Source organism: Panulirus ornatus, chromosome 65 (genome assembly GCF_036320965.1).
Source record: "Panulirus ornatus isolate Po-2019 chromosome 65, ASM3632096v1, whole genome shotgun sequence".
Lineage (NCBI taxonomy): Eukaryota > Metazoa > Arthropoda > Malacostraca > Decapoda > Palinuridae > Panulirus > Panulirus ornatus.
This window is the reverse complement of record NC_092288.1, coordinates 5,814,343-5,828,027: the sequence shown is the minus strand read 5'-3', so window position 1 is coordinate 5,828,027 and position 13,685 is coordinate 5,814,343. Positions and strand designations below refer to the sequence as shown.

Here is a 13,685-nt window from a genome sequence, read left to right as displayed (position 1 = left end):
TGCGAATCAAGTGTTGTCTTGTCATGAAAGGCCAGGAGACTGTATTTGTGGACAGAATCCCAGCAGTCCAGCTGTGGGTGAAGCAGGGAGACATGGCAGCTACTTGGGTCAAAGGCGTGCAACTTGAACTAGTTGTTCCCAACACTCCTAATACACTAATTGAGTAGCATCAATGGCAGTCTACCAACTACTACCTAGTCAACTAACTACTGCCCATCTCAAAAGGGTTTTCTTACCATATTTTTCAAGACATTTGCATCAGTGGTAAGTTCTTGTTCGAAAACAAGCTTAGGCAGGGGTTAAGGAAAAAAATTTCATACAGTCAAACAAAATACTTTATTGAAATTCTCTAGGTTAGCCATTACAGCATTCAACAAAACTTGCGCCATGAAAGACGATAAAATCTTTCTAAATATTTCTTTGTGAAGGAATATTAAGAATAAAAATAAAAAACTAAATAAAAAGTATCCTTAAGAGTATGATTTGGATAGCAGAAATGATCATATTAGAAGGAAACATAAAATGTATAGGGCCATTCCAGTAAATAAAAGACAACAAAAATGCATAAACTAAACTTGGTGGATCACAATATGGAAGTTGATTTAGTTGATGATGTCACCTCAAAGTTGCTCCTCCAAATTGAATTCAACGTAATTGTTACTTCAAGGCACCTAAAAATGTAATACAAATTTACTGGAAAGAAATTAAAATAATAATTACATAATTTTTGAGACAAAAAAAAAAAAAAAAACAATTAATACTTGCCATTATTTTCTGCCTTTTCAATCATGAAATAAATCTTATGTGGGGAAAGGTAACAAAGTGTATCAAAACTGCCCATAATCTGTAACCTAACCTTATTTCTAATAAATGAGCTGCTGGATACAGAAGCAAGGCTAGCTAATACACACACAAATAATCATGTCACTGCCAAAGTTATTCTACATCATGTGTAAGTAACCAGCATAACTAAATCAGCTTCCATTCATGTAACTTATTACCTGTTCTTCAGATCTATTGAGACATTTTGCTTAATCACATCTTTGGTAAAAAACTAAACATAAAGTGTGAAGGTGACCACAGTGTATATACATACCCATAAGAACTAGGAGCAATAGAAACAGGGTAATGTCAATATATCCTATTGGAGACATAAGAAATTTAGAAAAATAAACACTTAAAATTTGTACACACTCCCTACTTTGTGTATGCCATGTTTGTTGACCACAGAGATTCTATAATTAGATTCCATAACACTGGCCTAACTAACCAGCAACTCTTGGTATGAAAGAGACACCACTATCAATTAGTTTGGAATGGTCCCTTCACCAGCCTGCTTTGTTGGCAAGTAGAATTCATATATAATCAACTTAAGTGCCAGCAGGTTAACAGAAAAAAAAAAATAATCACCATAGTAATGATAAAAACACATGGGCACCAACAATATGATTTGGGGAGGGGGTAAGGATGAAATAAATATCTACAAACCTAAACTCTAATGATGTTCCCAGAAATAAATTAAAAACAAAATACAATTTTGGAAATCCCTCAGTTTTCTGGAAGGACATTTAAACTGGTAACATTTGGACAGATACGTTTCAGGGTAATATATGCCAAAAAATGAAGGTTCCAGGAAATGCATTGGATAGTTCATTGTTGTTAAGGAGCAGCAACATGAACTTCTAAAACATGAGATTAGAACTGATGGGATCATAACGTAGGTGTTTCTGACGGTGCCAGGAGGACCGAGTGCCTCAACGCATCACCAAATAGTCCTGCAGCAAAGGTGCGTCTTAACACATCAACAATGAAGGTGGGCCAGGGGGACGCAATGTCCTAACTGATCTGGAGCTGGTGCTTCACTGTTCCCCAGCCAACATCTTGGAAGACCAACAAATCCAAGCAATTAAAGCTTGGTCTCAGAGCACTTAAGGGTGCATTGTGGGGGACAGTCTATAAGGAAACTTTGGGGACAAAATAAACAAACATAATAAATAAAATAAATAATCCTAAAGGATGTGAGAATGTGTGCAAATATATGTATAAACCCTTGGGCCACTTTAATGGGAATACTGCAGCTTTAAGGATGCACTCCATGCAGGAACAGAGTAAGGTGGGCTCTGTTGGGGTAAAGGTCCTCAACAACACTCTACTCAGCTATTTTGTTAACAACAATAAAACCTCAGGGTGAAAACTAGCTTGTATTGTAACCATTTGCAGCTGGAATAATTTCACATGGTTCTTGTTAATGGTTGTATACTAATAATAAAGGGCAGGAGGATTTCCAGCCCCCCATCCTTTGTCTCCTACAACACAAGGGGTAGTACCTTTTCTATCCTTTATGCTATCATTTATAACCCCAGGGCCTCTTTTATAAGGAACTCCCGCAGAATCATGGCTGTACAGCTCCATGTAAGAGTAAGGAAATGATGGATTCCGAAGGACCTAGGTACTCGACAAACTGTACTCCTTTCTGTCCACTAACAATGATACAACCTTGCCAAAAGTGCCATCTGACTCATGATAAAATCACTTGCATGTGGAATCTGGTAACTTGCATTTTCATTATGTAACCCCAAGATCCCTTTAATGGGGATCCCGCAGCTTCATACAAAGGCAGGGAAATGACATAGCCCATTACACCAATGAAGTTCTTGCCAAGACTGTACTTCTTTCTATGTAATAATATTACTCAAGCACACATAGTAGGGAAAGGTAAATTCCTTCAAGGAAAGAAGTTCTTTGAAAAGACTGTTTACAGCCTCAGTAAATATATGACTTTTCACTAATGATGCAACCTTTAAGCAAGAAGAGTTCAGCAACATCCCTTTCCATACTTATTTTTTCACATCTGATTGCTGTTTCCTGCATTAGTGAGGTGGAGCCAGAAACAAACAAAAAAAAAAAGGCTGCACCTACTCACATCCATTCTCTACCTGTCGCGTGAAGCGCAAACACAAATATATAAACTTATATAAGTAATGCCAGATTCTGCCTACAAGTAGCTACACCATGAGAGAGAAGATTCCTTCAATGAATTTGTAAAACCATCAATTAGGGGAAAGGAGTACAATCTCACTGAGAAACCTATTCTCCCTACTCCTGTGAGGAGTGCAGCCTTGAAGCTGCAGACATGCCATAGAAGGAGTCCTGGGAATGAATCATAAAATATAATGGTGTCACTGGACTCCTCCTGTTGGTGTTTACACAATGAGCAAAAAGTCACTTTCAAGGAGGCTGTCTCATTGTCAATTGGAAATAAGTAGTCTCATCAAGGATCTTCTCGCTCCAAAGAAGTCCATCATATCCCTGCTCCTGTATGAAGTGTAGTCTCTAACTAACATGTGCAATGCAATGAAACAACAGCCCATATCCACAACCAGGCCCTACAGACCTTTCCAGGGTTTCCCTTGACCACTTCATGTGCTCTGGTTCAGTTTACTGCCAGCACGTTGCCTTCTATACACCACATGCTCCCATTCACTTCATCCTGAGTACATTTTACACCTTCCTCAATGTTCAAGTGCCTACCATGAAAAGCCATTTTCATTACACCTTTCCATCTCCAAGTCAGCCTCCCCCTTTTCCTTGTTCTCTCCATTGCCAACAGATTTGTATATCCTCTTTGTGCAACCACTCCTTACTCATTCTCTCTATAATGTCCATATCATTTCAGCATAACTCCAGCTTTCTCAACCATACTCTTTCACACCTTTCTCTTGTCCGATCATTTCTTCATTTCAGCATAACTCCAGCTTTCTCAACCATACTCTTTCACACCTTTCTCTTATCCTATCATTTCTTACTTGATCAACCCTTCACATGTGTTTCATTTCCAACATTCTCACCTACAGCCCACATCTCACATTAGTACAACATTGTTGAGACTAATATACCCTCATACATGTATAATAATACTAATAGTGATTTTTTCACACTTGATCGCAGTTTCCCGCATTTGTGAGGAAGCGCCAGGAACAGACAAAGATAGGCTACATCTGCTCACATCCATTCAACAGCTGTCACGTGTACTGCACTGAACCACTGCTTCCTATCCATATCCAGGTACTACAGACCTTTCCACAGTTTACCCAATGTTCCACATGACTTGGTTCAGACCATTAACAGCATGCTGCCCCCAATATAACAACTTGGTCCATTTCACTCTATCCCTTGCATGCCTTTTACACTCTAGTATGTTCAGGACCAAATCAATCAAAATCTTTTACATACCATCCTTCTATTTCCAGTCTTCCAGTCTGGTCTCCCTGTTTGCCTTGTTCCCTCAACTTCTAACACATATACCCTTTTTGTCAACCTTTCCTCGCTCATTCTCTCTATGTCCAAACCATTTCAGCACACCCTCTTCAGTTCTCTCAACCACACCTCTCTCTTACCCTTCCATTACTTACTTAACATTACCTCTTCACACCACAATTGTTCATAAACATTTAATTTCCAACATATCTACCTTCCTTCACACAATTTTATCTAGAGCCCCTGCCTCACATCCATGTAATATTGCTGAGACTGCTAAACCTTCAAACACACCTATTTTTGCCCTACTAAAAAAAATGCTCTCTCTTTTCATACATTCTTCAGCACTCCTCATCTACCCTATCACTGACTTACATGTTTGCCATTTCCTGTTTTAGTTACGAACAGCCAAAGAAATGCCCTCATTTGCTCACATCCAGTCAAAAGTGCACCAAAACCAGTGAAAGGTTACCTGGACTCTGCGTTCTATCTGAAAAAGAGGTAACATTGCAAGTCAAAAGTCATTTAGGGAGGCTGTATCATTCATTGTTAGGACTTGAAAAAGTGTATTGCTGTACACTAGCTTCTCATCCAAAGGGTGTGCCTTGATTTGCTCCTGCATGGAATGCAGCTTCCAAGCTAAAGTAACTTCATGAAAAGGGCCAAGGATTACAAAAGAAATTTTATATATATATATATATATATTTCATAAATATTCACCATTTTCCATATTAGTGTGGTACTGTAAAGAACAGATGACTGAGCCCTAGAGAGAAAAATCCTCACTTATCCCCTTTATCTGCGACATAGGTGACAAAAGGGGGTTGGGAGTTGGGGCTGGAAATCCTCCCCTTGTTTTACTTTTCCATTAGAGGATTTTCCCCTCGAAGGCTTAATCCTCCATTCTTAATGCTACCTTGGTGATGTGGGAAATGGCGAATATGTATGAAAAAAATATATATATGGGTTAATGGACTCTGCCTGCTCTAGGTTACACTACAAGTGAAAAGTCACCTTTGTTAGTTGATGAAAAGAGTACACTCATTAAAGAACTGCTTCAAATGAATCTATCCCCATACTGCTATTGAATGTAGTATTCACACACAAAAGGGTATCTAGACTCAACCAACTATAAATAAAAAGTCACCTCTGGTAAGGCTATATCGTTGTCTTTTGATGAAAAGGTATACGGAATCGTCGAGTACCTTCTCACTCCAAAAGAGTTCATCAATTCCTTGCAACTGGAAGTAGTGCAACCCTGAAGCTGCGTGAACCCCATAAGGGAAAGGGGTCCTTTGGTTATATAATACAGAAAAGAATTACACACACACACACAGGTGTTACCAGACTACCTACAAGTGGTGGTGCTGCAAGTCAAGTAGTCACCTTTGGTAAGTGGTATCATCAGTGGATGGAAAAGTGTTAAGTCTCTCGAGGACAATCTCACTTCAAAGGAGTCATTTATCACTTCTCTACTCCTGTATGAGATACAGCATCAAAGCTGCGAGAGCCCTGTAAAAGGGTCCTAAGCTTTTATAATAATAATATCATAGTTATAATCCTAGGAACCCTCTCCAAGGGCTCCTCTGGCTTTAAGGCTGCACTACAATCAGTAGCAGGGAAAGACAGGATTCCTTGTGCGAGATATTCTTCGAAAAGATTGTGATCTGATGATAAAACATGGCTAAAGATGACTTTTCACTCATGGCGTAACTACAAGCAGGCAGAGACCAGTAATACCTAAAAATATTAACATATGTATATACATGCATGTATGTATGTAGATATGTGTGTATGTTTGTATAATCGTGGGCATCTGTGGGTGTCTAAGTTCTTGATGCAAACTTGCCATCGTGGGAAATGGTAAATATGTATGAAAATGTGTGTGTGTGTGTGTTTTGCTGGGTTCTGCCATCTGGGGTTATACCACAAATGAAAGGTCACCTTTGGTGTAACTAGAATCGTCAACCGATGAAAGGGATTATAGTCTTGTGAAAAACTTGCTTCAAAGGAGTACTGCCTGTCCCTGCTCGTGAGTATAGAGTAGCATTGGGCTGCAGGATCCCGAGAAAGGGATCCTAGGTTAACTATAGGAACCATTTCATAAAAGGGCCTGGTGTTACCGTACGACTCCTTTTGCAGAGCCTCCTGCAACTCAAAGGCAGGAACAGGGACAGGATGGACTCCTTTGAAGCATTTACTTCTCTGTTAAGACCACACTATTTTTCATCAAATGAAGATGATACAGCTTCATCAAAGGTGACTTTTCACTCACGGTATAACCTAAAGCAGGTGGAGTCCAGTAACACCTATATATGTATATATACATTATATATATATATATATATATATATATATATATATATATATATATATATATATATACATATGTAATTAACAATAATAACAATAACAATGAATTAATAAATTTACTAATCATGGCAGGATCTAGGAAAAAGGGTTGCTGACCCTAATGTGCTGTTACTACAGGTAAATGAACACTCCCCGTGGCCCACTTTACTACAATATCAGGTTAACAAGAGGTTAAAACAAGTCCAATATTGATTCTGTAACAGCTCTCATATACCAAAATAAAAGGAAACTTTTTGAACAACTGACAGACATGGCATATTTTTTCATGTGTTAGACATGGTTATATGAATATATAATGCATTTGCATACTACGGGACCATTAAGTGGGTAACATGAGTTATGTATGACTGTAATTGACACACTTGGACCTTAAACAATATCAACATGGTTACAAACACAGATCTCTACAAAAGCTGCCGTAAACACTGTACACAGAGTAGTTACTGGCACCGCCCTGGCCTGGTTTAGGGGGCGGCAAAGTCAGGACGAGCACAGCATACTTCCGGGGGTTACGATCAGTACTGACTAAAGTCTCCCTGGTTAAAAGTGACCCACTTTTAAGTACACATTTTGATTAATGTAACACTTGGAAGAGGGGGACTTGCTCGTCCTGTCTCTGGGTTCTGGTCATGACACTTTTTCCTGATGCTTTGGACTAGGCACAATAATGATTAACTACTGCTTTGTGAACAGATGAGGTTCATATAGCAAAAATAGCAACACACATCTGGTGGGCATCAGGAGACTGGGCAGTGAGTAATGCTAGAGATAATAGCTTCCACCCACGCCCAGCCCATGGCCCAATCTACAAGCAGCGCTACTACAAAAGTAACATGATACAAACAGATAGAAAAAACAGCAAAAATAGTGGAATGTTTCATCTCTTGGTAAGTAGTCAACGTGTCAACAGCAGAGAACTGGGTTATGATACTCTTAACGTTAGTAGAAAAGCAGAGGGGCGCAGGGCGGGTCAAGACGGTGCAAGGCATAATACTGGTGGCCGCCCTACCCCCTCCGTCTGGGCCCGCGGGCTCGCCAACCCACCGCCCGCCCACAAACTACATATTCTTTTGGACTGTAGAAAGGTGAAAAAATAGACTTTGGAACTTTTTTTAAGTAGATACGAACGAAGTCATGCTTCAGAAAGGCCAATGTAAGTGAAGAAATGATCAAACTTTGTTATAGTGTCCCAATTTATCACTGATGTATTGTGACTATGGGGTCACAGATGAAATGTGGCTCTAGGCATGGGCTGTGGCACTGAGGAAGGATAAACATTTCAAGAGTCAACAATTGGAATGTTGGCTGCAAAAATCAACAAATACCTTGTAGGTGATTTGCCAGGTAACTTTTGTGCGTCTGCCAGAGGACTATGGCATTTCATCTGGACCGATAGGGACAGTCCGAGAGTGAAAGACGAAGGGGAAGCCCCCTCAGTACTACACTAAGTCCGCCTTAACCTATGGGTTGTTGATCTACACAGCACAGCGAGCACTAACTAGAAATGGCAAGTAACTGCCCAACCACACATATGCATACATCCTGGAGCTCTTCACACAACAAACATACATTACAGTGGATACCCCAACACCTGAGAGTATCATTTCAGTCACCAGGACTGTGATGTGTGGAGGGCAGCTACAAGCCCCGCACCATTGATGCCTTATGCCACCAGGACAGGCCCAGCAAAACCAGACAAATTGGTCGGCTAGCTGAGCCCTGACTAGTCTACTGAGGGACCCAGGTAGCTGGAGGGACCTGACAGCTCCACTAGTGTCTAAACAGTAGTATCAACAAGAGATATGTATTGTCCAAGCCATTCAGTGCTCCCTTGCAACACAGTGACTGGCTACATGAATTTGAAAGGTAACATTAAATACTCGTGCTACCTAATACAGTCTACTAATTGGCAGCTAACTTTTAGTCACTGCACTGAACACAGATGTTGATCCATCATTCACTGTATTGGGAAAGCAAGCATTACCATAAAGGCCGTGTATGTGCTGTTACCACCTCCATTATGCCATACAGAGTGATGATAAACAATTAAGTACAAGCCGACATTTCATTAACAACCCACGTCTAATATGCAAGGCGTAGGATAACAACCAGGTACAAAGCAAACTGCTTCCTGTTGAAGACAAAACAATACAACAAATTATTACCACTCTACTACACAGGAAGCTTTCAACTTTTTAATCTTATTTGAGTAAATGGCTAGTACATCACAAAAAATTCTAACGCCAGTGAACGAATTAAGTTTTAACAGTTAAACAAGCTTACATTTTATAAAGTATGGCACCACTCTTTATGGCCAATTTCTGAACACTGAAAACAAACAACAGTGTTAATACCAAATAACAAAATGTGATTCTGCGGTTACATTCAGCCAACATGTCAGACCTGCTAATGGTTGCAGAATTTCATCATTCTTAATTACACTTGTGCCCATTAAGTGTTACCACAGTAACATTAAACAATGACAGACTTTGTGCTAGGAATCTGCTAACCACAGTCATTAGGGACGATCCATTCCTGCCTGAAGCAGAGGTGTGTGTGGCACAATCACAACACAATCACGACCTTAAGGACTACAACACCGCACAACACTGGTAAGGCATGATCTTGGGGAAAGGTCACAAGTTGGTTTAGTTAATATCAGCCATCCTAGGTAGGGTTACAACAGGTTGAGCTTTGTATTACACTACTTGAAAGCAGATACAAAAAAGGCAAGATAGGGAATAGTGATTACAACAATGGTACTCAACTTCTACCTAACATAGTGAGCTAGTCTAGATATATATCAACAGGTAAGGGCAATAAGGGCATATTAATCCGGTTCACACCACTACAACAGGACCTATGAGTGCCGGCACATGGAGCCAGACTCTAGGATGTGGCTGGCAGGTACCTGCTTGTGGCTGTAGTGCTTCATTACTACAAGGACAGAATTTGATTTCTGTTCTACATATGTGTTTCAAGATTTCACACAGTTGTTAATTCATATTCTAACTCAACTGTAGAAAACATCACCAAAGTTATAGTATCACCTGTAATTTAGTTTGGCCCCCAGTTTTTCTCATGTGTTTGTTATTTCACAAAAGTTATCTTCCCATGCAACTACAAAGATAAACATATCAGGCATTTGCTTCCTCTGACTTTGATTGTCACACTTGGGCAAAATTTATAAAAGCAAATCTGGGCAGGTTAAACATCTCTAGAAACACCAGTAACTAATTTTGATATATATTCCTCGGCAAACAGTGTGAAAAGGGTATAACAAGTGAATAGCAAACTTTTGGATGGCTTAACATTTAACTTGTCAACAGTACTGACTTTCTTTAAAACAATGAATGTCTCCATTCTGACTAATGGAATACCTGTAAAAAGGAACAAATTTTCCAGCCTTCGATAAAATGAAACTAAAACCTCTCATATCTATAAAAAAAACACCAGATTTCTCCGACTAATAAAACTGTTGGCTCCAATCGAGCCATGGAATTGGCCAATAGGCCGACTTCTGTATGACTGTTTCCTGGCCACACTGTTTGTTGCTGACCCCAAGGTGTTGGGCGACTGGCTGGCGGGTGCAGCCCCCAGTAGCTATGTGCTTACCAGGGTCCCCTAATACCTGGCCTTCATGCACAACTTGCCTGTAGCTCTCATGCACAATTCCTTATAACTAACAAATGCAATAGAACAATAATGGGCGAGTTCTTCAACTGCGGCAAAAAGATAGAGAGCCGCACCCGAGACAGACTACCACTATGGGGCAGAGGAGTGCCACCGAATGCAGGTGCTCCTGCTTGCTCTGTGGTGCTCCACTCCCATATCTCAACACTTCAATAAATTACTGCACATAAATATGAGAAGCACATAAATATGAAAATAAAGGAAACTTAAACAAAACCAAAAACAAGATACCATGAGCAGGATATCCAAGGAACAAAACTTTAATCCTTAATGGCACAACTTAAGATTCTAAGAGCAACAAATAGAAAATTTTGAAATAAACTCTTAAAACCAATTGAATAAGTTATGTACATGACTATTGGTAGTGTGTGAAAATTGAAAATAAAATAGAAATACCTACATGTAACAAAAAATTAAAATAAATAAATGTAATAGCGACTTGTATCAACAGGTATCAAAGCCCATTATATGGTAACTGCCTGATACCCATGTACACTGGTAACTGGCATCTAAGCCTACAAATGAGGCATCAGCCACTTTTTGACTAGGGGAGCAGATCTGGGCTTAGCATCTGCCCCTGGGAGTACAAATAACTGCAACCACGTATTAAAAATAGACTATATGAAGGAACAGTGACAACATGAGATCTTGCCTCCTACCTAGAGGATCAATACCTGATGCTATATGGTGGGAGGCAAGGTCTTTACAAGAGGTTAGTGTCCTGTCACTTGTGTCACACTTGTCACAGTGTAAAACAAGATACAAGGTGCATTCCTTGTGGCAGTAACAGCATCAGTTCCACCATCTATGCTGTTCAGGTTCTCATATCACAACCAGACTGGAAAGTGAACCAGTGTGACTGTAGACGAGAAGTGGCACCAAGGATCTCACATGTGGGGAGGAGGCACCTGAAGATACCGGTATACGTACAAACGGTAATCTTTGGAGGCCAAGACAACGGAGCCATCATCCATTAACGCAACATCAAAGCATTGCGCATGCTTAACCTTTGACTCGTATGCTGACACCAACTGTCCATCTTGAGTGAAGAGCGTAAGGTTGAAGTTGTTGTGATTATCAGCAATCAAGACTTCTCCCTGGCTGTTAATGCCCACACCAATAGGGTAGTTGGTAATTCCTTCACCACCAATCTGACGGAGGTACTGACCCTCATAGTTGAAAACCTGAGAACATGGGACCATGTTAATAATTCAATAACTGATATTACAATTCATCAACATGCAAGCATGACTTTTAAATAAAAATCCATTATAACATGCAGGGTACGTATGGACAAAGAACACCTGCCCAAGATTCCTTTCTGTGGGGTTTCTGCAGTGCTCAGGAAGCCAGTCCTGTCTACCTGGTGAGACCATTTGTCAAGTGTGGTGACATTTCTGTGAGGAGTTTTGTGATGTGCAGAATCAATGTTTGTGATGATGGAAAGGTGGGAGGTATAGAGAGAGCAAACATGAGCATGTAACTTGCACATCTGGAAAGAGTATATTCAAATGGGTGCACCTGGTGGAATGGTGTTCATGGTTAGGTTGGGAAAGTGGTTACCTTAGGGCTTATTGGTAATTTTGTTGTGTACATGTTAAATCAATGTGTGTGTGTGACTCATAGGACCCCATCTACTGAACTTTCTCTTACCACACAAATCTTTATCAAACTTATATATATATATATTTTTTTTCATACTATTCGCCATTTCCCGCGGTAGCGAGGTAGCTTTAGGAACAGAGGACTGAGCCTTTGAGGGAAATCCCCACTTGGCCCCCGTCTCTTATATATATATATATGTATGTCTCCCGCGTTTGTGCTACCTCGCAAATGCGGGAGACAGCGACAAAGCAAAATGATAAATAAATAAATATGCTGTACACATTCAGTCTCATAATTCATTTCATTACTTTCATCCACTAACCTTGCACTACATGATCACTTTTTACATATTTCCAAATAAGTTTCTTGCTTAATTTCATGTTATATAACTTCTGGCTGTTCTAGCCTTGAATATTTGTGAACTGTTTACTTATGTGTGTTTGTAATTTCCAACAGCAAGTTTTACACTAAGGTCCCATCTCTTGAATTTTCTCTACCATAAAACTTTTTAATGACCAGAATGCTGCACACATTTACAATTCAATAATGTTTGATTCCATTCATTTACTATTCCTATACTATACATCTTTTTCTTATAATTTTCTTGCTTAATTTCACATTAGAGCCACTGGTTATTATATCCCTGCATCTTTGTAAATACAGTCCACTGTTAAGTATGATTACCATTCTGATTACTAATTGGATTATGGGGAGTGAATTTTACACAAATACTGTCATGCCTTTTAAATCTACATATATACTGTCTTTAGTCTTATGTGTATACATGCATACCCCAACCTAAGCCTGGTACCCATTTATCAACCAACCCTGAGGGGAGGACGAGCAGGTTAATTGGGTGTGGGACAATTGCTGCATCAACATCTACACAAACTGGAAAACCTCCCTACCTAATGCCTGGAAGGCAACTGAGCATGATGTGAGCTGTGGAAGCATTCAGCATCCCTCCTATACTCTAACCCAGAAAAATCTTGGAGCAGTGGCAGGAAATCTCAAGAAAATATACAGGTACAGACCAAGCACAATTTACATATACATATATATGGAATGGTTGAAGGGTTATGTTAACTCTGGAATAGGAGTCAACATCAAGTGATGTCCTAGTTTTTTAAACCTGTTTAAAATTCCAGCTGACTCACTACACAATTAATCCCTCAATGCCTCCACATGGATATCTACAAGAGCTGGGTGGCACCTGTAGATGGATATTTACATGAGCTGGGCAACGTCTTTCGATGATCTAGATATCAACAAGAGCTGGGCGACACCTTTCCAGGATCTAGATATCAATGCGAGACACGCAAAACCTTTTGACATATTCAAACAAGCTGGGTCACACCTTTACAAAGATTTTGCCCAAGTTTCACACCTCAATTCTAAAGGCCATGCATTAAGCCTGGGCAGTGGCTGAGGAGGATATGGATGATAATTTCTCACCACAGTCAGTCACCTTCCAGCTATGACAATGAGAGAACACTTGCAAAAGTTTTCTAGAATGGAAGTACTGTGGCTTTTGGCTACATTTGAAGGACTAGGTCCTGAATCATTTGATAATGATGATCTGTCTTCAAAACATGTGGAGCACTATTTCATAAGTCACACTATTTCAACATCAATAGTTGGCAAAGATCAAGCAAGAAAAGGTTTTCTAGCAAAAGTGGAGGCAGTGTTGTCAGCATCTGACTGACTTGTACAGCTAACATCAAATTTTTAGTGATGTTAGGAAAGAATTATCAATT

The 13,685-nt window shown here is 39.8% G+C and overlaps 1 protein-coding gene across 4 annotated transcripts in view; it reads right to left on the bottom strand.

Moving 5' to 3' along the window:
* Nucleotides 1–312: 312 nt before the first annotated feature.
* LOC139746508 (protein brain tumor-like) overlaps nucleotides 313–13,685 on the bottom strand; it is a 245,501-nt gene continuing 232,128 nt past the window's right edge. For all 4 annotated transcript variants that reach the window (XM_071657818.1, XM_071657819.1, XM_071657820.1 and 1 more), the window contains one exon: nucleotides 313–11,507. In XM_071657818.1, coding sequence (XP_071513919.1) covers nucleotides 11,211–11,507 — 297 coding nt within the window. In that variant the 3' untranslated portion in view covers nucleotides 313–11,210. The remainder of the gene's footprint in view (nucleotides 11,508–13,685) is intronic.